Below are 25561 nucleotides of genomic sequence, written 5' to 3'. Positions count from 1 at the left end.
TGAAAGCAAAAAAAAAAAAAAAAAAGGAAAAAAAAGCCAAAAAAAACACCATGAACCTCATTATTATTAGTCAAACCACATGGTAGTACCAAATCTGTGTGTGAGATCAATAATATTGTGAAAGATTTACCGAGTACTATACATTTGTGTGTAGGAAAATGAATAGAGATTAAGGTAAGGTTGTTGATGGGAAAACAATGATAAAAGGGAAGTGGTCTCGTCAAATGGAAATGGTTTCAAATCAAGAGAGGATTGGTGGATTAGTGATACAAAAAGGAAGCGCTTCTTTTAGCATCTGTTAAAGGACATGCAAAGCTCCTTTTGTGTCCTACCTGCCCTACCTTTGTCTTCCCAAACAAACAATGCCTTCCATGTCCTAATTTCATCAATTTGTGCCCCCTCCCCGGCGTTCCATTTTGTTGTGTCTTCAAACAAATCCATATGTGGACACACACAACTGTTGTGCACAGTTGTAAATAGTGTGTCGGTCATATTCTTCTTATAACAAACCATTTACACGGCCTTCCTCCCTGCTAATGTATCAATGCGGAATTGGTCAAAGTCTGTGAATATATTTAGGCTGAAATATTTTCATTTTATATATATTAATACTCTATTACCTTTCTTTATTTCTTGCCAGCAGAGCTTGCTTTCTTTCTTTTGATTTCTTTTCTTTTTTCTGGTCGAAAAAGTAGACATTTACCTCCTAAAGTCAAAATATATTAAAATAGAATCGAGATTTTATCCCAAACAAATCCAAATGCCCTGAAAAGGTAAAAATAGTATTTATTTTTAAAATATGTTTATTTTTTCCCGTTGGGAATTGTCAACACTTTGTTAAATTTTTATTAATATTTAATAGAAACATCATTATGATTAAGCTTGAACTATTATCAAAAAACTGGGCTCATTTGAAAAATTGTACTATTCATAATTTTACAAGTTTTTCTATTTACATGCATATTATATAAATATTAGTTAACTTATAGCATATATACTTTTTCCATCATTAGTGTATATACATGGATATACTATCCGGTTAACATAAAAGCTAATTAAAAATTATATTTGATTCTAAATGTAAGGCCTCAATTCATTTTATCTTTTAAATTTATAATATTCTCTTTAAAGTATCTCTATTGATTATAAGGGGTCCCATATGGTTAAAAATGGTAGTTTAATTTAGGAAAGACAACTTATATTTGTTACAATTAACTAATTTAACTAATTTCTTTAATATTCTCAAACTGATAATCTTGCTCTTATGTATTAAGGATGACAGGTAATATAATGGGTTCATTTGAAGCTGAATCGACAAGGCAAATGAAAACTGCATGCAATATAATGATCATTATGGTGTGATAAAACAAGAGATGCAATAAATGAACCTGAATGAATAATTAAAAAATTACCAGAACATATATATATTTATATATATGGGGAAAAGGACGGTATTAAGGAGTTAAACACAGGAATCGAAAGCAATGGGTGAATCATGATATAAATATATATATAAGGGTGTTTAATTAAAGGACTTGTCTTTTGTTTCCCACTTGAAAAAAAAAGGGGACCAGAGAGATGGAAATTAAAGAGGTGGGGGAACCTTGATTCACGAATCACACTATAATCCTACAGTGTGATTCCAACCTTCAACAGAAAGAATACTCCTTCAGCAATAAAAGAAGCAAGTGGACATAAAGACTAGGAAAGTTTTTATAAAAGCAAAAAATTGACAAAAAGTGGAATATTTAAACGTTGTTATGTGGACACAGCAGAAGGCTTCTATACTATATATATGCATTTACGTTAGATGGGGATATTAATAAATTGCTTGAGATTATATACCATCATGTGTAAAACGTGGGTGCAAGATGTCTTATAATTATTTTTCACTTAACTAACAATTAGAGATCTTATCTTTCAATGTGTGAGCAATGCAACGTGACGAATCTACTTATATATTTAATTTATCTATATATATGTAATCACTAATCAGAGACATGAGTAGGGGCTATAAGGTTACTTTATTGTGTCATTAGAGTTTTATAGAGTCCATGAGTTTTGCTTCTTGTGAGGATAAGGAAACAAAAGCTGCTAATGAAAGCTAATGAATGACCATGAAGATCCCTCGCTATTTGATGCTATGTAGTACTTATTTGCTGTTTTGTAATTTGTTTAGTTTTTTTTCTTTGGACTGTTAATGCCGCTACTTAGCCAATGATCTTGTATTTATTATTACCTATGATTAGTAATATAAGAACTAACTGATTAATCTAAGTAAATGAAAGAAGTTTATTAAATTAGTTATTTGTTATAAATATGTGTTGTTTTTTCTAAAATACCTTTGCTAATCATGTGTATTAATTAGAACTATTATTTGATGAAACTTTTAAAATGTGCAACTAGTACAAGAACTACTGTAAAAAATGATTAAATATATGTGAAAGATAAAGTAAATTAAAATCTTATACTATCTCCGATCCTTAATATAAGACCCTGTTTGACTTTTATTTTGGTCCTAAATATAAGACCTTGTTTGACTTTTATTTTGGTCATAAATATAAGACCCCAATCCATTTTATCTCTCATATTTACTCAATTTTTTTCAAGATAGTTCTTCTAATAATTATAGTTTTAGTCAATACACTTGATTAGTAATGATATTTTAAGAAAAACAACACCTATTTAAGACAAATAACTAATTCAACTTACTTTCTTAATCTTCTCAAATTAGTCAACTGGCTTTTATAATTAGAACCGGAGGTAGTATTTAGGATCAAATTAAAAGTCAAACTAGTTCTTGTATTCAGAACCGAAGATAGTAGCATAAAAACTCTCATATGGATGGAATTTGCGGAGTTAGCCGATCTGACCTGTTAAGCTCAGTCCTGGTTATTGCCATATAATTCAAAAGAACAATGGGAGTGGTACTTGGTGGTTGATTGTTTGAAGTGTTTGTCTGCTGTTTTAATAAAGCTAAAAAGAGAGAGCATAAACTTTTCCATGACAACATCACACACTAATTTTATAGAGTAGCAGTTTATTACTTTAATCTTAAACTCATGCCGTAATCATTCTGATATAAAGCAGTAAATGACGTGAAATGAATTCCCAATTCGAAAGCAACGACATCGTTAAAAAGTAGCACAACTGGCCTTCTCCTTTTTTAAAAATAAATCGATAATGCCTCATAAACACACACCAAAAAAAAAAGTTAGGATCACTCTGTACTACAAACTCAAACTTTACAGTGTTGAAGTTGAAGGAAGTTCCACCTTGCTTTCCACAAATGGAGTGTTTTCTGACTGAGAAACGTTCTTTTTTTCTTTTGGGACTAATTTACCCTCGTCAAACCTCCCTTGCCTTTGTCTCCTTCCATTAATCACTCATCTATTATTTGTCGTGAATTTGTGCCTGTTTTCACAGGAGAAATATCAGGAAGAACAAGTTATAGGGTGTTATTGTCTTTTCATTTTCAAAATTTCTACTCCATCATTAAAATAAAATATGGTTTTAAACGGAAAATTGTGTCAAAAATGTTCTTGTTCCTTTTCTCTCTTCCTTTTAATATACTATTACTTCCGGTTTTTAATATAAGAGCACGTTTAACTTTTTATTTTGGTCTCAAATATAATACCCTAATCTACTTTGTCTCTCATATTTATTTATTTTTTCAAGGCAGTTCTTGTCATAATAGTAATTCTAGCCAATGCACTTATTAGTAAGGATATTTTAGAAAAAATAGTACTTATTATTACAAATAACTAGCTTAACTAGTTTTATTAATCTACTCAAATTAGTTAACTGGTTTTTATATTAAGGACTGGATATAGTATTAAACAAGGCCTTAATGTTCAAACGTGCTCGTTTTAATAAATCTTATAAAAACTTTTTCCTTCTTCTGTTTTTATGACCTTAAAAAAATTTTGTGAACAAATGAATAGAGTGCAGTCAAATAGGCGATAAATTTTTTTTTAAAAAAATTCCGTCGGAACTGGTTTTGATTGAGTTTTTTTTTTTTTTAATTGAATCTTGAATATTTAATCACATCAAGAAAACTGCACATCTCCTTCTTTAGTGTTTAAAAGGCCACGTGCATAAAAGAAACAAAATGTTTTGTTATTCTAGGACTTAATATAAGATCTAGTTAACTAATTTAGATATATTAAAAAAATTAGTTAAGTTAGTTATTTATAATAAATAGATATTGTCTTTCCTAAAATACCTTTACTAATAATGTGTTTTAGCTAAAACTACTATTTGATGAAGGGAGTGTTGGATAGAAACCAACCATGGTTTCAGAAGTGCTTTTACGAATTACGAAGTAAATATGTGGAGGAGGTTACCTCGTTTTGCGGAAAAGTGCTTCTGAAACCACGGTTTCAGAGCACCCAAACAGGCCTGAAATCTTTAATATGTGTAACTATTATAAGGATTACTTTAAAAAAATAGATAAATATGAAAAGTAAAGTAGATTAAGATATTATATTTAGAATCAAATTAAAATTAAACTAACTTTTATATTAATAATCAGAAATAATATTTTAGTAAAGAGAAACAAAAGATTTGATTAATAACGACAAAGGTTGTCATTCTCAATGCACCGAACCATATTTTCATGGGAATATGATAAATAAATAAGTTGAAAAATATTATATTTTAAATTAGCACCTAATACTTTAAAATCTTAAGAGAGAAAGTTGTGTCTGATATGGTATTTTGTAAATGTAATTAAATAACCAAAATGCTCTTGTATCAAAAAGTTTATTAAGAAATTATGAACTGGTAATAATAAGTGTTAAATTGCAAATGATAAGAAATATCCTGACAATAATAAGTTATTTATTAACAAGTTGTGAAGAGGAAATGACAACTTTGACAGTTTTTCTCCTTCTAAATCTGATGCAAAAATATTTTAGTCATTTAATTATATTTACCAAATACCAGATCAGGTATCACTTCTTTATCTGTCATTTTCAATTTTTAGATGCCTAGATTAGGAAATGATAATTTCATAATTCTGTTTTTGGTATTTTTTCCATTTTCATTCGTTGGAATCTCGCAATTATAACAACTAAATCTGGTAGAAAAAATCACTGCGATCTTCGCATTTTTATTAGCTCATCTTTTAAGTCAAATTAAAGCCTAATTAAAAAGAAAGAAAATAGTTACTCCTTTGGTTTTTATTTTGATCCTAAATATAAGAACTATTTTTGATATTTATCTGTTTTTTCTAAATTACCCCTACGGATACTCTCTCAACCACAATCAAGTAGAAGAGGAAGGGGAGATATTAAGGAAAATGATCATCGTGTTTTAGGAAAAATATATCATATTTTTTTATAATTAACTAACTTACTTAATTTTCTTAATTTAATTAAATTAGTTAAATATGTCTTATATATTTAAGAACTAGAGGAATATTATTTTATCAAAATGGGGGAAAAAGTAAAAGAAAGAAAACAGTCATTTAGATCCGAGCCATATTGTAATTGTTATTGTTTATGGAGCACTCGAATTTAATACTCATGTACCGGATTGTTTGTCCATTAACAACACGAATTAAGTTTAGCAGAAAGAGTTAATCCCTCGCAATGGTGAATCAAGATTTGAATTCTCGTTAGGAGAAATATCTACATTTAGTATTCAATAGTACATCGAACAAGATTGCCTCCAAGGCTCCAATAGAAAGATACCTGTACTTGCCAAAAAAAAAGAATTGTTTGTCCATTGTTGAGTAATAATACCTCTATTCTTAATATAAGAGTTAGTTTCATATTCAATTTGGTCTTTAACATAAGACCTTAATCCACTTTATATCTCATATTTATTTATATTTTTTAAAGTAGTCTTTATAGTACTTGCACATGTTAAATGTTTCATCAAATGATAGTTATAGCTAATACATATTATTAGTAAAAAATATTTTAAGAAAAATAATACCTATTTATTACAAATTACTAACTTAACAAACTTTTTTAATCAACTCAAATTATTCAACTAACTACTTGGAATATTCCTATGTAATTGGAACAAAACATATATTATTTATAATTTTTAAGTAATAACTTTTTTTATTCTAAATTTACATTTATAAGAAAATAAATATTTGCATGAAATGTATTGAAAACAGAGTGTTTCAAGTTACAAGTAAATTCAGTTCTGTTGCGTTGTTGGGTGTCAGCGGCCAAAATTATGATCCGTCGGAAGAGAACCAGTCAGTTTTTAAGTGGTTAGTGGCGTCGTTAGCAGGCCGTGATCCCTTATAAATAGCCCCCACCTGCGCGTAACCTCCTTCCTTCGTCACGGAGCTTCTAAGAAAGAAAGTGGAAGATCACAGAGTATTATTCAATGGACGCGATCGTGGTTGTTTCTGAGTGCAAGAACGCTGCTGGAGAACAATTCAAGAATGGCGTGCACGAGAAGCACAACGCTGTTAATGAAGGCAGTGAGACTGCCACTGCCACCGTTACAGCTGAGCCCCAGTTTTATCTCAGGAAGGATCACCAAATTCATGTTTCCAGTAGCAAGAAACCCCTCATCTTTTACATCAATCTTGCCAAGGTATTTTTCAATTCTTCGCTTCATTTTATGCATCTTCTTTTCCCGGCGCGAGGAACCAAAGAAAGATGCAAGATCTAATTTTCTATTCAGTTTTCTTTTTGGTATAGCAGTTCATTCTCATCTCTGTTTCTTGGCGTTTAACAATGTATTCGAAGGCCTTCTCATTTTTCTCTCGTTTGCATTAGTAGAGTCTGGACTTTAGAATGGGTTAAGAGCATAAAGAATTGGATATTATTCAATGCTTGTTAAGGTTTTGATGTGGCATTTCTTTTGAATGCAGAAATTCCTGAATCAGTATAACATCGTTGAGCTCTCTGCACTGGGCACAGGTATAATATAATGTCTTGAAGCATGTTGCCCCGATAAATATTTTCCTTTTCAATCTCCACCTACAGTCGCATATATAAAGCTGGACGAGAATATTAAAATTATAAATCGTGTTTGTGATAGATTGTTCATGAATTAATGCCAATAGCCGTTGGATGATGTTTCAACTTCCCATGCGATGCATATATCCATTATCTATCATTTACTAGCTTCATTCTCTTGACTACTGAATTCAGCTATTACGACGCTTATAATCATCTCTGAGAACTTGAAACGCAATGGTTTGGCTATTGAGAAAAGTAAGATCTCTATTCCTTCCCCACCCTAAACTTGTCAATGAAAAAAATGTTCATGATTTAATGGGATTGCTTGCTTTTCATATGGTGAATGATCCAGATGTCGCTATATCTACTGTTGCCTCTAAGGGAGACCAAAGAGGCCGGCTGCTTCACAAGGCCAAGGTGCTTCATCTCCTCAACTGACGTATAGATTCTTTTCAAACATAAAATGCTGCTGACTCAATTACTCCTTTCCACAGATTGAGATTCTGCTGGTAAAAGCTGGACAAATGGACCAAATTAATGGTGCTACAACGACTAAAAAAGACGCTAACAAGAAGGCCATAACAGAGTAGGGCCACGGAGCTTCATTTTCTTGTCTTTCACCATTTACATTGTTGGATAGATATACAACTGAGTAGCTGATAAGGAAATCACAATTAATGATTCTGCCATCCTAATCATGAAGAGATACGGTAACCTTCTGCTTGGAGCATAAGCAACTGGATTCTACCACCACAGTAATCAGCACATGTTCCTTTTGTATGATTGTTTCGTTTTTGTGACCTAATGAGGGGCAATTCGTTTCTGCTACTCATTGTAAATGTACTTCCATTTTATCCATGTAAGAAGTGTTCCTTGTTTCTTATAGATACAGTTTTCGTATTTCTGCCATATGATGGAATATATTTTAGAAGGATCAGACCTTTCTCTCTTTCTCCGGGTCACTCTCATGCACATTCAAGTTAAAGGTTCTTTAAACATTAGGTTGTATCCGCAGAAGAGTACATCCCAAATCCCATAGACAATACACAGCCATTACAGAAGATCTTATAGAAGGGACAATTTGGCCAGGGTGAGAGCCAAAACCTTAACGCCATTTGACATATCTTGAATGCTGGCAAACTCTTCAGGTTTATGGCTGTATCCTGCATAAATAAACAAGATATATGAGAATGATGATAAATCCTTTTTTTTTTTTTTGGCTTGATTCAAATATTAGAAGAAGATAAATTGCTTAAGCTCCCCATTCAGCAAGTTCGGACTGGAAAGTCTGCGTTCGTGTGAATGTATCAACATTCAAAATAAAAAATCAGTGCTTCCACGTTCAAGTTGCGGGCACATGGATTGCATCCTTATGCATGCAAGATCAGTGCCTCATAGATAGAAGCAGATAGGGTTCATGGCAATACATTCTTCAAGAGTACAAAATTACATATAATTAAACATACTTTTCGAAAGTTGTTGTTTATGTTTAAATCAATTATTACATTAGAAAAGCACAAACTATTTATTCGTCCTCTTTTATTACCATGATTATAGACTAGAAAAGAATTTAAGAGTCTGTTTGGCTTAATGAGAGGAAGGGGAGGGGAGAGATTTTAATGGAGGGGAGGGGAGAAGAGTAGAAGGATTTTAATATTACTTTGTTTGGATTTATAAAAAAAGAGGGGAGAGGAAGAGTTTTAATATTACTTTATTTGGTTCATGAGGGGAGGGGAGGGAAAAATATTTTAATATGAACAATTTTGCCCTTATTTTGTTTAAAATATGGGCATAATGGTCACAACATGGCAAAATATGAGCATAATAGTCACAACATAGTAAAATATTACTCTTTCCCTCCAAATCTTCCCAATTTCGGAGGGGAGGTTGAGGAGGGGAGGGGAAGGAAAATTTTTTAAAATTTTTCCTCCTCTCCTAAAATTTGTGTGTTGCCAAATAAGGGGAAATGATTAAAATCCTTCCCCCTCCCTCCCCTCTCTCATACCAAACACACCCTAAGAGTGCTTACCTTTGTAACATGGGATGAAGATCATGCCCATTGAAGACAACCTGCAGTAGCACGAAGCTAATCAGCACCAGACATTTATCTAACGTAACATGAGCATTGCTTTGTATAGTTAATAATACTATAGTTATATGCTGGAGCAGTTCAGTTAGCTCCTGCGGTCGTGCCAATAAGGCTTGCGTCAATATTGTGAACAAACCAGATAGAGCAGGATCAAAACAGCTTAACAGAGTAGTGCTCCTAAAAAAACTCTTCTCTTACTCTCACCTACCCAAATTTATTAATTTCTTTTCATTTTTGTTAAGGCTGGGTCCACGGGTGAAGATTAACTGGCCAAAATAAAATTTCAAATTTGGCTGCCACATAACAAAACTTCGTTTTTGTCAAAAACGTGTCTATCAACTCAATAATTACCTGGCCATAAACAGGGAATCATGGTAGGCTCTACTAATCATCAGCTTGCTCGTCAGGTTGAGCTCTCTTGTTGCAGTTTCCATCGCCTTTATGACTTCTTCAGCAGAAGTTGCCGGTGGATCCTGGTTGATGATATGAAACTCTGAAAGCCTTACACCTCGGGTTTTGGCAATTCTAATTGCTGATTGGTGAAATTTCTCAATAACTTGGTTCCTTCGTTCTTCATTGATATCTCTTGTGTCTGCCACAACAAATTCAAAATTGTGAAAAAGGTATAAGGTATTGGTAGCTTGGATTATCCATCGGAAGATTAAGCAAAACCGCAACATATGTAGATAGATATCCCACTGAAATTGTACAGTGCCATTATATGGAAAAAACTCCAAGTAATTAAACATATTGTAATTAAGCCAAGTATGCCAAAGTTGTTCTTTAGATACACACCAATTTCCAAGTGGGACCGGCTGGGGATACTGTTGATTGCTCCAGGATGCAGTTCTAGGATGCCTTTAGACATTGGAGAAGTTAATTATAAATAAAAAGTTATAGATCAAAGATCAATTGTTCGTGGAGCTGGGGTTGTTCAAAACATATCAAGGGCATGGAGTCAGTGTAAAAGAATATGCTTACGTGTGAAGGAAATACTACTTACCGACTGTACCAACAGTATCAATAGAACCAGATTCCAATACATGTTTCTCAACAGCAAGGGCTAACTCAGCAGCTGCCAGTCCAGCATCATTTCTGCTCCATACGATGTTTAGAGAAATTATAACTAAATCGTTAAGAGTTCGTTATGTTACTTTAATTTCACAAGGGATCAGAATACTGGAGCACAATGCTCAAAGGGATCAAAGTTTATTTTCAGTATTTGCTGTGCAATAGTATATTGGAGGGTAAAATATTAAAGAAAACTCGAAAATTAAAATACCCAAGTGTCAAACTTCATGTGCTCAAGAGACAGCATGCTATTGAATGCTACTGCTCTTTTCATCAAAATTTACGGAATCGCCTTGACGATAATTCTAAACTAACATTTTACCCACTCAAATATATAAACTTATCCAATATAGTTCCTTATTTTCAATATTTGAAAAAAAATTAGTGCTTTGTTTATTCATTATTTACCAATTCGATACTTCAACTTGCATCACATCTTAGTCAAATTACGAACATGGCCTCCTTTTCCAGCAAACAGTTAATAACAGATGCGTGCACATTCTGGTAATTCAAACCAACAATTTAATAAAAGAAACATACTTGAAAATTCAAATTACTAAGTATGACACTTAAAGGATCAGGTGATAGTTTTTTTCTTTTTAAATAATTCTTTTAGCCAAATAGTAAGCTGCTGAAAACTATTACCCTTTCACTCAACATTATGAAAGGACCTAAATAAATCACTAAAAAGAAGAAATTTTGTCCTACTGAAATAAAAGGTTGAAGTCAAAGTGCAAATCCCCAACCCCAAAACAACAACCAAAAAAATCGCATTTAAACACAGTAACTACCTGTTAGGCATTAGGACAGCGCCTGCATGGCCACCATTGCCTTCAAATTCGACCTTCAGGCTTGCTGGGGCTGCTATTGCCGTAACTATGCCTACAGATATGCCTGGGTCAAGGAAACAATTATAGATGGTCACTGAAGCTATAGCTGAGGCAAGGACTAGAACTAGAACATTCAAAGTCAATTGTACCTTCTTCTTCCAGAATAGGACCTTGTTCTATGTGCAGTTCTATAAAAGCAGAATACGTTCCTTTGCTTAAGAATACACTCGACAAGTCATCTTCATATTTTGCATATCCAGCAGATCTTGCAGCATCTAAAAAGGATATGTTTTGACTATCAGTTGTTGTCCTAAGAGCTTTCACAAGATTATCGCTCCCAGCCAGCAAGCGGCTGTCCATAAAAGACACAATTCAAATCAAACCAGAATACAAGTCAATAAATGACATGTTGATCCATGTTGTAGTCAATCTGAAAAAGTGGAAATATTATAAGTTGTAACAGAAGTGAATTAAGGGTTTATGATTTATGATTTACAATTTATAATTTATAAATAAGATAAAAAGACTTCCCCAAAGTATGAGTCCTATTATAGGACAGAAATTAAGGGTGTTGCTGACCTTCCCAAGCAGCTGATACCAAAGCGTGTAGGCTCTTCGGAAGTAAATAGTATGACTTCCAACGACCTTCTAGGTTTGAATCCAGACCTGTGACAGTTCATTCAACGTCGAAAATTATTACTAGTTGACCAAAGTGGACAGTGAATGGGCACAGAAAATTAATATCTCCAGAATTCAGATAAAATTACCTTTTCAGGACATTGATGGCTTCTATGGCACCTAAAACCCCAACAACTCCATCATATTTACCAGAATAAGGGATAGCATCAATGTGAGAACCTGTTGCAACTGCAGCAAGCTCGGGTTCTTGGCCAACCCTGCATAAAGTGATAGAATATAGGGGCCTTAGTATAGCTAGTTAATTACAGTTACTCCGTAACTAAGTTTTCGGAAGACTAAAGTTAATATAAGCTTGATAATCAAGTCAGGGATAACTAACAAAAATATAGAGATCAGAGATATCCCTGGCTTCAAATATTAGGTGAGAGGTAGTTCGCTGTAAAATATAATGAACCATGTGTGAAGAACAAGTAGAGACTTACCAACGACCAAATATGTTACCCACAGCATCCTCTCTAACTGAAAGACCAGCAAGTCCCATCAAGTTTTTAACATACCTACAGATGGAAGACAAGAACAAGGTCTAACCAAAGATAGGAACATATACATTCAAAGAAGATAATATTATACATAAATTAACCAATTTTTTTCTACCGACAGGGGACAGAAAAGACCGCAAATGCCACTCATGTTTCCATTTATTCTGTTTTAAATAGTATCTTAGTTTCACCCATTTTATTAATGTTCGACGAAGTTTACACCCGTCATCTTATGTATAACAATAAGCAACTGTACCAATTTCCTGCTTATCGTAATCGTCGCACAAAACAGCATACATCAATCTAATCTTACATACCTGCGAGCTAAAACATCCTTTTCAGTATACAAGACCCTGGTTACTGACGGGGCAGGTGTATCAGAGAAGCTCGAGAGCTCATCAATCTACGAACGAGTACAGTTCTAAATGTTAGAAGAGTAGAAGACCACCAACCATTGTAGTCAATTCATCGAATATTAGTTCACTACCTGCTTCTGCAGATTCTGGGCATCAACGTATAATGAAGAAACCGAACTTGGAATAGAAGAATCAGGTTCGTGAATTGGATAACCGGAGAATTCCTCCATTGTTCTGATTGATGGGTCTTCATCTCCGTGAGTTGAGATTGCAGAAAAAGAACATACCAAGAGAAGAACCAAGAGCCCTGGAGTTATCATCATTTTCCCGGATTTTTTGTGATAATTGAGCTGATCATCAGCCATTCAGGGCCTATCAGATGCCTCTGCACGTGTTCCCTGGGAATATGCCCTCGTGACATGAAAAGACCAAAAGGGATAAATATAAGAAAATGGCAAATACTTAAGTGCCCTCATTGTATACTACCCGACACTCAGCGGGGAAGGAACGGTGAACGTAGTTACCGCACGGTTTTGAACCGAAGAGGAACAGAAGGCGGGAAAAGCCACAAACTTTCCCACTTCCAGATTCTCATAGAGGAAGACGACAACTCAGGAATGGAGGCAAAGAGACACACATGCTTAAAGCTACAGCTTCCTAATACCGGCGACCCCACAGATGCTGAACCCATATTTGTGAAGGGTACTTGGTATGATACCCGCTTTGACCTCTCCATAACAGATGGCTTCAATGCTTGGGTTTGTCATGGTAGCGATATCTTTTCTCGATTAGAGTCTTTAATTGCTTCGAGCAATTATAAAATGAAGTTCTTATTCTTCTTTTTTCTCTTACTGTGTTTTGTTAGCGTCGGAGGAGGAGGTCAAAGAGCGGGCTACTCAGTGGGACCAGCCAGTGTCGGAGTATGTGCGATTGGCTGAGCAATACTTAGGGTTTCAGCAACCTGACTCTATATACGGATTCGCTGATGCCGGTGATGGGCATAAAAGAGTAAGTGCTAATATCTTTTTGTCCAGCAGTAACTGCTAATGTTGATTGTCTTCGAAGGTTTAAAATTCTACGGTATCCAGTTTGACCAAAAGAACTACTTTTTCCCGTGTGTGTATTCTCTGAATGTTAAGCAGTTGTCATGGACATTCGAGAAGGAAGGAACAAAGTTGCAGTGGAGATGGAAATGTCAGCAGTCTCCTAATAGTAAGAAAACGACAGCGGAAATACTGGACTTTCTCATGGATGCAAATATAACGCTTAGCGTAAGACTCTGCATTACTCTGATTCATGAATGCATGTTTTAAACAAATGTTGTCACAGTCACCTTATTGCATCCACTTGTCTGTACATATTAATAGTTTGTTTGTGGTGAGCGTTATGTTGGAGATGTCATATTTAGGCATATTTGGTTTGCTCTGCCGGATAAAAAGTTACATGGGGATTTAAACTGTCCTCTCTGGTATCAGGCTTATTTCAAACATGTTGATCAACAAGTGTAGATAGCAGTATTTCTTTTATTTTGATTGCCGCGCTTTCCAGAGTATATTTATGTTAGAATTGTGAGCAACTATTAGAAAGTTTATGCTAATTGAACCCAACCGAAGAAATGGGATCACTAAACTTGCGATAAGTGACAGACAGCTTGCGTAAAGTTTTAAATGATCAAATTGATTATTATTGTCTGTGGAAGAGATTGACTTATCCAATCACTTCTGAAAGTTAAAAGAACATGAATTTAGCCAATAAGTGAATAGCTTTCGTGGTACTAGCTTCATTCTCTAAGATCAAGGCAAGCTTGATGTCCTTGAATTCATTCCCTAGTCATCCCATTTTTCACTTCCCAGGTTGTGGATATCCAATGCAACCTAAAAATTGAAAAGAGCATGAGTTCAAATGATTGAAGACAAATTTGAAGACTATCATGGTGAGATACTTAAAAGGTGGTATGGGGGAGTAGGAAAGCTAGGAAAAATAAGATATTTCAGTATCATCGATTGGTATGAGGTCAAAATGAAGGAAAATGTTATAGAAAAATGACTTTATGTTTTGTTGCTTAGTGCCTTGGTTGAATAAGGGAGAAAACACCAACCATGGTTGATTGAGTGAAAAGAACTTGATGCCTCTTACATGAGGTCAGAGAAAGCAGATAGATCATATTCTTGATTAGCATTCATGCAAGAATGCTCCTTGTATTTTTTTTCCCTTTTAATGTAATCTTTTTAAGCCCACTTCTTCCTGTTTGTGACATGTCTAGTCTCGTTGCCCCAAACATAACAAGGGGCAATCCTGAACCAAATCTTGTTGGTTTCCAAAATTCATGTGAAATGAACTCAGCTGTGCTTTGCCTTACGAACTTAGGCTTGGCATGGCTTGACGATTCCTGATTCTTGAGAATGGGTTTAGCTTGATAGTTTGGTCGAGGCTTTTGTCTTCATCTTGTATGAAGTCCTCTGGATTTTTTTGGGTTATAAGCATTTACCACTTATTGGATGCCCTGCCATGTGTTTGAGCTTCTTATAAGAAAATTATCCCTGATAAACGCACCTGAATACATGTCCATGCCTCTTGTATTCATTTTTCCAACCTGAAATTCGACGTTAAAGTTCAAATACATTTCCCATGGTGTCCCACGTTATCAAGGAGTGTTTCCCATGTATGTGACATTATTTGTTTGGACTAGAAAGTATATACTATCTCCGGTCTTTAATATAAGAGCTAGATAACTAATTTAAGGAGATTAAGAAATTAATTAAGTTAGTTATTTGTAACAAATGTATATTGACTTCCTTAAATTACTCTCATTCAATCATGTATATTGAAACTATATTTGGGCGGAAATACCTTACAATTAAGAGGGATATTTTTGAGAACATATTATAAATTTAGGAGACAAAAGAGATTTGGATTTTATATTTAGGACTGCTAACTAGCTCTTATATTTAGAATTGGAGGTAGTATAACTTAGGGGCAGTTGAGTTGAGTAACAAGCCAATAAGTTGGAAAACTATCATGTGGCTGCTATTTTTTATTACAGAAATAAGGGATAAACATATTTCATTCCAACAAATATTCCAGGTTGATGGTTCAAAAAAATTGAACATATTTTATGATAATGGGAAATAGATTGGTTTGTTTTCTTCCACCATTTTTTGCCACCATAAATTTAAGTCCTTTAAGAGCATGATTTAGGGAAAGTGATCACTTGTTCAGTGTCTTGTTGGATGATTGTATGATTCACCATTTTATAAAATAAATAGCATTGGCTCAGACAAGGCCTCTCTTTTCCCCTATTTTGAACATCATAATTGTGCATGCCTACATTTACCACAGGAAGAAGTTGTCAGAAAAACTGAATCTTTTGAGAGGATGAAAGTGGAAGCTGAGAAGTGTTTATCCCAGAGTGAAAGATTCGCCAACGAAAAAGTGGAATTTGAATCTGAAATCTATGCTAAGGTCACTTCTGAACTCTCACTTCAATTTAGAGCTGTTTCATTTACCTTTCTGCTGGTTGATTTGAGGTGGGAGAAACTTGAATGTAGTTAATTGTATCGTTGTTATTAGGTTTTTAAACTAAAATAAAATGAGTTTTTTCTCTAATAATATGACAAGTGTGTTTTTTGTTTTTTTGGTATGTTTTCTCATTTAAACACATTTGTTTTGATATTATCAAAATGTTGGACTTGTCATGTTTCAATTACCTGGTAATAAGAAGGTACAAGAAAATGCCCTCAAGTCTGATCCTTTGAAGTATTGCTGTGCTTGGTCCGCATTCCTACTGAAGGCAGTATTGGTTGTTGCTCTCGCTTTTCCTTTTTCCATACATTATTAGGAATGAGTCGACTGACCAGGTCATTGTCTGCTCCAGTTTCTAGAAGTCTTGAATTCCAAGAAAGCGAAACTGAGAGAGCTTCGAGATCAGATCTCTAAAGGAAAAGCTACTGAAAAATCTCCTCAGGAGCAAGACACAGACAAAACTGAAAGTTTTGATGGTGAAAGCGATGAAGAGGATGCCCCTTTCAGTTCAAAGGATGTTTCGGCAACCAAGCCGTCTCAATCAAACCGAAAGAGAACTGCAATGTCCACCTGAACTGACCATTTTTCTCGTCATTAGTTCCATATGTCAATGGATCCCTGTGTATATTGTCACTCTTCTCTACCATATCGAGCTTTATATGTCTTCTATAAGAAGAAACTTACTAAGACCATATTGTACTATGAATGGTTAACACATCTGGTTTCATATCCTAAGCAAAAGGTGTCATCCAATGACATTCAAAATATTTTATCATGCCAGATCACATTTCTGAGAGAGGTGCATTTTCCCATTTGACAAAGCACAGAACACCCTTGGGCTGTGGTGAACTTGCGATTTCATCGTCAGATTGTTCTGAGTTTCGACGAGTCCGTAACTCTTGAAAGCTCCATGATCTGTTATCACCCCATCCATTATCCCTTAGAAATGATGCGGTCTTCACTAAACTAAAGTTCAAGTCACTCGAGAATGCTTTTACGTGAGCACAGCACTGAATGATCAAGCCAATCAGTAATAACAGGCCAGAATATTCTGATATCATTTTGGATTTTTGTTGACTGCAGCTATTGCCAACTGTTCAAAACAACTCCATATATTTTTCTTTTCCGTGAAGGAAGGTGAAAAAGACGAACGGGGGAAAGGGTGGCAAGCATTATGTAACCAAGAACCAGGTAGTAATCATCGATTGCAATCTTAAAACCTGGAATAAGTCTACCATATTGGCTACACACGGAAATAAAGACATTATTGGGAGCTCTAGTTTAAATTAAGTTTGCAAACTTAAGTACAGGCGTCTTTTACATTGACAAGGAATCCGATTTATCATTTTTTTTAATGTAAAATGACATCCCAAATTACGATCATTAACCAGGAAAGAGTCATTGAATGAACTGAAACTATTCATTTAAAGAACTTTGAGAGGGAGGAGGGGAGAGAAAGTCAATCCTTTTGCCCTTCCCAATCCTATCAAGTATATTTACAGATGGAGATATTTGGCTTTTATAAGTTTCTGGGTAATATAATAAAGGGAAAATTTCACTGTAGAACCGCAGAAGACAATTAATTTCAAAGAGCCCTCAAAACTTTCTGAAATTTCACTGCAGGACCAAGGGGCAAACTGATATTAATTCCACAAAAAAAATGACTCTATTGCCCCTCATGTGAACAAGTATGGGAGAACCCATTTGCAAGTGAGGTTAGATAATTTACAACATGCATAGATATATTTACAATTAAAATTAGTCCATTTACATATTACTTTCTTCACCTGAAGAATGTGTCTGGGTGAACAAGTGTGGGACAGCTCATTTGCAAGTGGAACTAGACAATTTGCAAAATACATATATTTATTTACAACTGAAATTAGTCCATTTACATGTCACTTCCTTTACCTGAAAAAGGTCTCCGTGAGTGAACAAGTGTGGAAGTGTCCATTTGCAAGTAGAATTAGTCAATTTGCAATATACATACATTTATTTACAATTAGAATTAGTCCATTTACATATCACCTCATTCACCTGAAAAAGGTGCCTGTGGGTGAATAAGTGTGAGAGAGCCCATTTGCAAGTGGGACTAGTCAATTTGCAACATACATACCTTTATTTACAACTGAAATTAGTCCATTTACATGTCACCCTGCAATAAGTATTATGAGGGGCAATAGCGTCATTTTCTTTGTGGAATTAATATCAGTTTGCCCCCTTGGTCCTGCAGTGAAGTTTCAGAAAGTTTTGGGGGCTCTTTGAAATTAATTGTCTTCTGCGGTCCTACAGTGAAATTTTCCCTATAATAAATCTAGTTTGGCTTTTATGAGATGGGACAATAAGCACATAATTAAAGCAATCGCGTGAAGCAAAGAGCATATTCGAACGCCCTTTTATTATAATTTATAGATTGATGAAGGACTTGTAACTTCTTGTACATGGCTTTTTGGCATATATAATTGATATAGTTTGACTGGATTATGAGGATTCATCTTGTTAATTGATAGTTTTAGTGTTTTTCAAAGTCTATTCACGAAAAAACAAGTCGAACTGTAATTATATAATGAGCACGTGGGAATATTCTATTTGTCTATCTTCTTCTTTAAAATAAATAAATACATAGAAAATGGGGATAGAGCTAAAGGATAAGCTTTCCAATAATGTGTTTATATACGTAAGCATGAATGAGAAACGATACGGGGAAGGTTGAAAACAAGAGGATTGGTGAATAGTGTGCCAAACGTGAACATTGACTAATTCAATTGAATAAATGTGCACATAAGAGTACAGCAAAGCTTGTGATATGGCGAGAGAGAAAGTCAGAAATGGCAATTAATTACGTCTTCAACACGCAACCTCAACCTTACTATAAATAGCCCCATCTACGTACAAAGCAGTACATCACAATTATCCCAAACAAAAGATATAGACTTTAGACAGGTTGATAGTGCGGGAAAATCCCCAAGCCGAAGACATGTCTGACGAATGCCAAGATACGTAACAGAGACGAACGTTATATATGTTAGGTCTTGTTTGGTTTTTTGTTTTGTTCTTTATATACATATATATATATATATATATATATCTTACTTTGTGTGTTAATGTGAGTGAAGGTAAGAGTTCGTGGCCAGAGCTAGTAGGACAGAAAGGAGAAATAGCAGAAGCAACAATAGAAAGAGAGAATCCATTGGTGGACGCCATAATTGTGGACGAAGGATCCGGCGTCATCACTGACTTCCGATGCGATAGGGTTTGGGTTTGGGTGAATTGTGATGGCATTGTTACTCAGATTCCCAAGATCGGATAGAACAAGGCTACCTCCACCTTCTCTACTAATAATCTCTTCATTGTTATTATCGTTATCTATTCTTCACTCTTCATTAGCTCTACTCCATGTCACGGTAATGGAATAAGGAGTTCATTATTCAGTTTTTATTTTCTATCCAATTAAATTTCATCTCGTCGTTGTGTAACTTGCGTGCATGTTGTTCGTGGTCAATAATTACAAGCGTGTTATGTAAAAAATTCAACTCTCCAACAAGTTTACAGTTTTAGTACGTGTTTCTTTTTGTTCAAAAGTCATAGTACATATTTGTTTATACTACCTCTTGCTTTGAATATAAAATCTAGTTTATAATATAGTTTGCATTACAAATTATATTTTATACTCCTCCAATCATTAATATAGGACCTAATTGTTAAGTTAATTTTGATCCTAAATATAAGACCTATTTTTCATATTTATCAATTTTTCCTAATTTACCTATATGGAAACTCCCTCAATCATAATCAAATAAGTAAGGAATGGAGGATATTAAGAAAGATGAATATAGTATTTTAAGAAAAACATGTCATATTTCTTATAATTAACTAACTTACTTAACTTTTTTAATCTAATCAAATTAATTAAATAAATCTTATATTGAGGACCGTATGAGTATTTAGAATAGAGGGTACACAATGATAAAATCACCCCAAAATGAGTTATTTTTTGAAAATGAAATATATAATAATTAATAAAGATAATATTCTGGCAATTCGTACGTCCGTTTGATGTTTTTTTTCCCCGTTTGTCATCTAATCTGGCCGGCCTTTTATCATCTCTGGACTGGATGGAGTCATTGTTGGCTGTTAGTTTTCTGACAATAAAGCCAGCTATTTCACATTTTCACCTTCTCCAGTACTACTTTTTAAATTGGAAAAATCGCAATTAAAAATTTTGATTTTAGTCCTTCAAATTCCTTTTCATTTATAATATTAGTCCCTATAATCCACTAAAAACTTGAGTTATTTTGCCCCTTCAGGGACCAAAACCTATGGTTTAAAATTTGAGGGACCAGAACCAAAATGAGAGTAAATTTGAAGAACTAAAGATTATATTAAAAAAAAAAAGAGGTACAATGTGAAATTGGAACATTACAGATTCTGTATATTTTGAGCCAATGTATTATTACTAATTTTTAGGTGCACGAGTCCAATAAACTAATTTGAGATTATTGAAATTAATTCCAATTTGGGATTGTGATATTTTAATGGTATCTTTTTTGTTATTTTCCATCGAAATATCCGAAGCTCTCCTAGAGTAAATTTAGGCCAGGAGATAAGGAAAAAACGAAGATGGAAAGAAAACTAAAACAAGTAGAAGTGCTTTAGTTTGAAGTCTAGTGGTACGAAAACTGGTTTTTAAGTGACAGGTGGCAAATTCAATCTCATTTATAACCTTGTGCTTTTTTCCCCCAACGCATTTATAACCTCGTGCCATCCCTTTAAGTAAAATAAAAAGGAAAAAAACAAAAGCAGAGACAAAGGGAGAAACAAACGAAGCGTATGCTCAATAATTGCTCATTCATGAAATCACGCTGTGAGCCATATGAATTTCATTAGTTTTAAAGGGGAATTTTATTGTATGAAATCAAAACGACAAAATGACAGGCCAATGCGCATATAATCGTTGTTCATTCATGACTTGGGTCTGTACGAATCTCTGCTATTATATACTCATCCGATGCGGTCCTAAATAATAAATATAAAACTCATTTTTTAATGTAGATTACACTGCAAAATAAATTTTTTATTTATAATCTGAGGATTATTATATAAAATATAAAGGATGTTAAGTAGCAACTAAGTTGAGCAGTAAATATATAGGTTCATCACCATCAGAAGATCAGAGGCAAAAGGTGCAGGAAGGCGTCAAGCTGCCCAGGTTACTTCTTTTCCTAAATCGCTCGCTTTCTGATCTCCCACCCCCCCTTCTCTGTGGACATATATGTATATTATACGTTCTGCTAGGAAGGAATGAAAGGAATGAATTAAAAGGTGATGGAAGCACATAGGGAAGAGGTCGTGGCCAGAATTGGTAGGGACAAACGGTGAAGCAGCCAAGGTAATAATAGAGAGGGAAAATGAAAGAGTGAGAGCCACCACTGTGAAAGAAGGATCTGTTGTGACTCATGATTTCTTATGCGACCGAGTACGCGTCATCGTTAACTACCAACAAATTGTCACCGGAGTCCCCAGAGTTGGTTAATTTACAATATGTAACCCTTTCATTATGCCTCCTTCACTTTATTATAATAACGTTAATGATGGATTATTCTATCATTATTCATTGCGACAGAGCACCAGTGGTCATATGTTTAAATCTTTTCATCAGGCTCCTGAATTGATGCACTTAGTACTTTCCAGTCCTTCTCAATCTGATTAGCTTGTTAATCAGGTCGGCCAAAAAAGATTATAGCTGTGCCAAACGACTTCATGCTTTGTATCAACCCAAGCTGGGGAAAAAGTGGTAAGCCTTTATGTAACCAAGAAGCAAGTAATCATCATCCATTGCAATCTTAAAACCTGGAATAAGTCCACCGTATCGACTGCACACGGAAACAAAGAGAGATTATTTTGATTATCGTAGGCTTGAGGATAAACTTTTAATCATAATGGTGATAGCTAGTAATAACAAGAACAACAAAAAGCTCGAACAAAGCATGGCATGATTTGGATAAAAACTAGAATCTATCAGCTGCAGTAAGTTTCAAGGATTAATGACTGTTTCAGAGAATAATACGCATTTGTTGGACTGCATGCATGCAAGTATAGCAGTTAATGGTTTGTTTGGATTACAGTTTACAAACTTGCGAGCTTAAGTTTAAAGAAAATTAAGTTTGCAAGCTTAACTATATATTGCTGTTATGATTTTTTACATTAGCAAGGAATCGATCCGATTTAAACTTGTGTATGTAAATGAAATCACAAATTATGATCATTAACCAGATAAGCGTCATTGAATGAACCGATGAAACTATTCATTTAAAAATTTTGATGGGGGAGGGGAGAGAAAGTCAAAGTTTTCGCCCTTCCCAATCCTATTAGGCATCTACAGCTGGAGATATTTGACTTTTATAATTATCTGGATAATCTAAAATCAGATTTCATAACTTGAAAATAAGCATAAATTAAAGCAAGAGCAAAAAGCGTTTGAAAGCCCTTCATTATACTTTAAAGATAGTTTGACTGATTTATAAGGATTCATCATACGTTAATTGATACTTCACTGCTTTTAAAAGTCTATTTAACGAGAAAACAAGTTATTGCCATCCTATAATTAATTAGCATGTTGGGATATTCCTTTTATCTGTCATCTTCTTTAATTTAAGATAAATAAATAAATAAAATGAGGCTTGAGGTAAAGTATAAAATTTCTCCCAATAAGAATTTAAATTTTAGTTCGTTCCGTCCTGAGAAACTAGCCCTTCGCTGGATATGCAAATAGTTGAAAACAAGAGGATTGCAGAATAGCATGCCAAACATGAACATTGACTAATTCAATTGAATGAATGTTCGCATAGAAGCGCAGCATTATGCTTGCCATATGGCGACGAGAGAGAAGTCAAAATGGCCATTGCTTGATCAAAACACGCAACCTAAACCTTACTATAAATAGCCCCCTCGGTACAAAGCAACACATCGCAATTATATCTCAAACAGAAAGACATCAACTTTAGAGAGATCGATAGTGCAGGAAAATCCCTAAGTCGAAGACATGTCTAGCAAATGCCAAGGTAACAAAGAATAATGTTACACTATCTCTGATCTTAATAATAAGACTTCATTTATAGTTTACAAACGAATTCTTACAATTAGGACTAGAAGTAGTGCGTATGTTAGGTCATGTTTGAATATTTCTTATTCTTTTTTCCTGGTATATATATCTTACTTTGTGTGTTAATGTGAGTGAAGGTAAAAGTTCATGGGCAGAGTTGGTAGGACAGAAAGGAGAAATAGCAGAAGCAACAATAGAGAGAGAGAATCCATTGGTGAATGCCATAATTGTGGAAGTAGGAAGCAGAGTCATCACTGACTTCCGATGCGATAGGGTTTGGGTTTGGGTGAATGGTGATGGCATTGTTACTAAGATCCCCAAGATCGGATAGAACATTCTTATCTGTTCTTCACTCTTCATCTCAACACTCCATGTCATAGCCATGCAATAAGGAGGAGTTCATTATTCTGTTTTTATTTTCTCTGTCATTGGTATCTTGTGTATGTTGTTTGTGGTCAATAAAAACTGTTCAATTCTATGTAAGTTTACAGTTTTATTGCATTAATTATAGTTTATGTATACAATCACGTTAGCAATGAGGAATTACACAAAAACAAGTTATCCTTTGAAAATTCTTATAGTTGAAGAATTAATTTGATCATATATATAAAAAATCTTGATTCATTTTGTTTCAAATTTACTCTCTTTATAACCCTATCGATTACACATATCAAAGGAGTTTCCATCAAAGAGCAGTGATGATTAAAAATGATATTTAAAAAAAATTAATTTACATTTATAATAAATAACTAATTTGACTATTTTTCTCAATTTACTCAAATTATTTAAATAGTTTTTATAATAAGCACGAGAGGTAGTGTATATATATGATAAAGATAATCTTCTAATTGACGAAGTTGGAAAGTTGAAAAATCATGTGAGTCCGATTACTACTAATATTTGATGACAGTAGAAAAATATTTCTATTGTTATATTGAATTTTAATTTTAGATTAAAAAAGATTAAGTCAATATACTGATAAAAATTTTATTAGTAAAAAAAACTTGATGAATTTTCATGTACAAAAAGTATTGATACTCCATAAATTTTGCCTCAATTAAAACCTTTTTCCAATTTCTCGAATTTAATATACGATTTGTCATCATTGTGCAATCTTTATGGTACAAAATCCCGGTCGGCCGGCATTTTGTCATCTATGGATTGGATGGCGGTGTTGCAACTAAAAATTATAGATTTTAATCCGGCTAAAAAGCCGGCTATTTCACCTCTCCCATGCTAATGTTTAAATGGTCTCGATTAGATCTTAATCCGTTAAATTTTTTATTTATTTAACATATTGATACTATTTTTATAAGATACTCTGCTAAATTTAATCACCCGAATTTAACCAAACAATTCAGAAGCGAGATGTTCTTGAACATGGGCCTCCTTGTTTCAAGACCCAGGAAGCGGAATTAGTCTCTTATGGACCTAGATTGCAGGAAGCCGCCTTGTCTTTAAAAAAGGGCCGGCCCTCCATCCAAATTGCAAAAGAAATATTTTTTTTTTGAATGGATGAAAAGAAATATATTAACTAAAGAAGATGCCTACATTATGTACCCTAAAAAAAAAAAAGATGCCTACATTAGTGTTCAACAGTATTTTGAATAGAATTATTTTTAATTAGAAAATATTCTATGCCTACCCAAAAAAAAAAAACATGTTCACTGTTAGAAATCACGCATATATACGCACACACGTGTATATGAATTCCTTTAGTTTGCCAGCAGAGGTTGGATATGGTAGACAAACCAAGATTTAAATCCCATTTAGAAGAAGTGCTCATATTTAATACCTGATAGTATCTTGAATAAAATGGCTTCTAATAGGTATAAGTTTTAAAGGAGAAACTTTACTGCATGAAATCAAAACAACAAAAATAACCGGCCAATGCGCATATAATCACTGTTCATTCTCTGCTATATATATATATATATATATATAACATGCAAAAGCACGTCAAGTATCAACGCACTTGAGCAGTAAAATTGGAGCTCTAGCGCCGGACTTTGGCAAGGGGTACTCAGGGGAATGTCTTTATCTTCTTTTTTTTTTTTTTGGAGAAAAAAAAGGGTGAGGGGGTAGTGATGTCTTTTTGACGATCTTCATTCTGATTCTTCAGAAATGATGCGGCGCGTATCTACAAAACTAAAGTTCAAGTCACTCAACAATGCTTTTATACACAAGAGCACAATACTTAAATGATTATTAAGCCACTCAGTGATGAACAGGCCACAATATTCTGATTTCATTTTGGATCTTTGTTGACTACAGGTACTGCTAACATTTGTATCACCCGAGCTGGGTAAAAAGTGTTGTAAGCCTTTATGTAACCAAGAAGCAAGTCATGATCATCCGTTGCAATTAAAACCTGGAATAAGTCTACCGTATCGGAAACAACAGATTAAAGAAAGGTTATTATTGTGATTATGGCAAGCTTGAGGATGAACTTTCAATAATAATAGTAATATAGTATGA

At 34.1% G+C, this 25561-nt stretch overlaps 4 protein-coding genes across 6 annotated transcripts; 3 read left to right on the top strand and 1 right to left on the bottom strand.

Moving 5' to 3' along the window:
- The first annotated feature begins 6324 nt into the window (after positions 1-6324).
- LOC114737087 (uncharacterized protein At2g34160-like) lies at positions 6325-7992 on the top strand. The gene is made up of 5 exons (XM_028924985.1): positions 6325-6564; positions 6845-6893; positions 7128-7190; positions 7288-7352; positions 7430-7992. The coding sequence occupies exons 1-5, from the start codon at positions 6352-6354 to the stop codon at positions 7523-7525; spliced, it is 486 nt and encodes a 161-aa protein (XP_028780818.1). The 5' UTR covers positions 6325-6351; the 3' UTR covers positions 7526-7992.
- On the bottom strand, positions 7985-12841 carry LOC114737085 (ureidoglycolate hydrolase-like). Of its 2 annotated transcripts, none has more exons than XM_028924981.1 (12): positions 12591-12841; positions 12421-12506; positions 12047-12121; positions 11693-11821; positions 11505-11591; positions 11075-11277; positions 10887-10989; positions 10028-10119; positions 9820-9882; positions 9376-9616; positions 8965-9005; positions 7985-8098 (listed from the first exon to the last, which is right to left on the bottom strand). In XM_028924981.1, exons 1-12 carry the CDS (start codon positions 12822-12824, stop codon positions 8001-8003), a joined length of 1452 nt encoding a protein of 483 aa, XP_028780814.1. In that variant the 5' UTR covers positions 12825-12841; the 3' UTR covers positions 7985-8000. The 2 variants fall into 2 exon arrangements, with proteins under 2 accessions (XP_028780814.1, XP_028780815.1); XM_028924982.1 differs by having other exon boundaries at positions 10887-10977.
- LOC114737086 (DNA repair protein XRCC4-like) lies at positions 12833-16746 on the top strand. 2 transcript variants are annotated; one of them, XM_028924983.1, is made up of 5 exons: positions 12833-13227; positions 13325-13467; positions 13602-13730; positions 15799-15921; positions 16334-16746. In XM_028924983.1, exons 1-5 carry the CDS (start codon positions 12879-12881, stop codon positions 16553-16555), a joined length of 966 nt encoding a protein of 321 aa, XP_028780816.1. In that variant the 5' UTR covers positions 12833-12878; the 3' UTR covers positions 16556-16746. The 2 variants fall into 2 exon arrangements, with proteins under 2 accessions (XP_028780816.1, XP_028780817.1); XM_028924984.1 differs by lacking the exon at positions 16334-16746 and adding an exon at positions 16181-16326.
- A 2338-nt stretch (positions 16747-19084) lies between these two features.
- On the top strand, positions 19085-19411 carry LOC114737084 (proteinase inhibitor-like; the record flags this gene model as incomplete). The annotated part of the gene is made up of 1 exon (XM_028924980.1): positions 19085-19411. A coding segment is annotated over one exon (207 nt), but the record flags the coding sequence as incomplete, so codon positions are not given.
- Positions 19412-25561: the final 6150 nt, after the last annotated feature.

The sequence above is a fragment of the Neltuma alba genome, unplaced genomic scaffold (genome assembly GCF_004799145.2).
Source record: "Neltuma alba isolate B1F8T4 unplaced genomic scaffold, ASM479914v2 tig00013405_pilon, whole genome shotgun sequence".
NCBI lineage: Eukaryota > Viridiplantae > Streptophyta > Magnoliopsida > Fabales > Fabaceae > Neltuma > Neltuma alba.
Note: the sequence above shows the minus strand (reverse complement) of the source record. Positions and strands in the feature narration are given on the sequence as shown.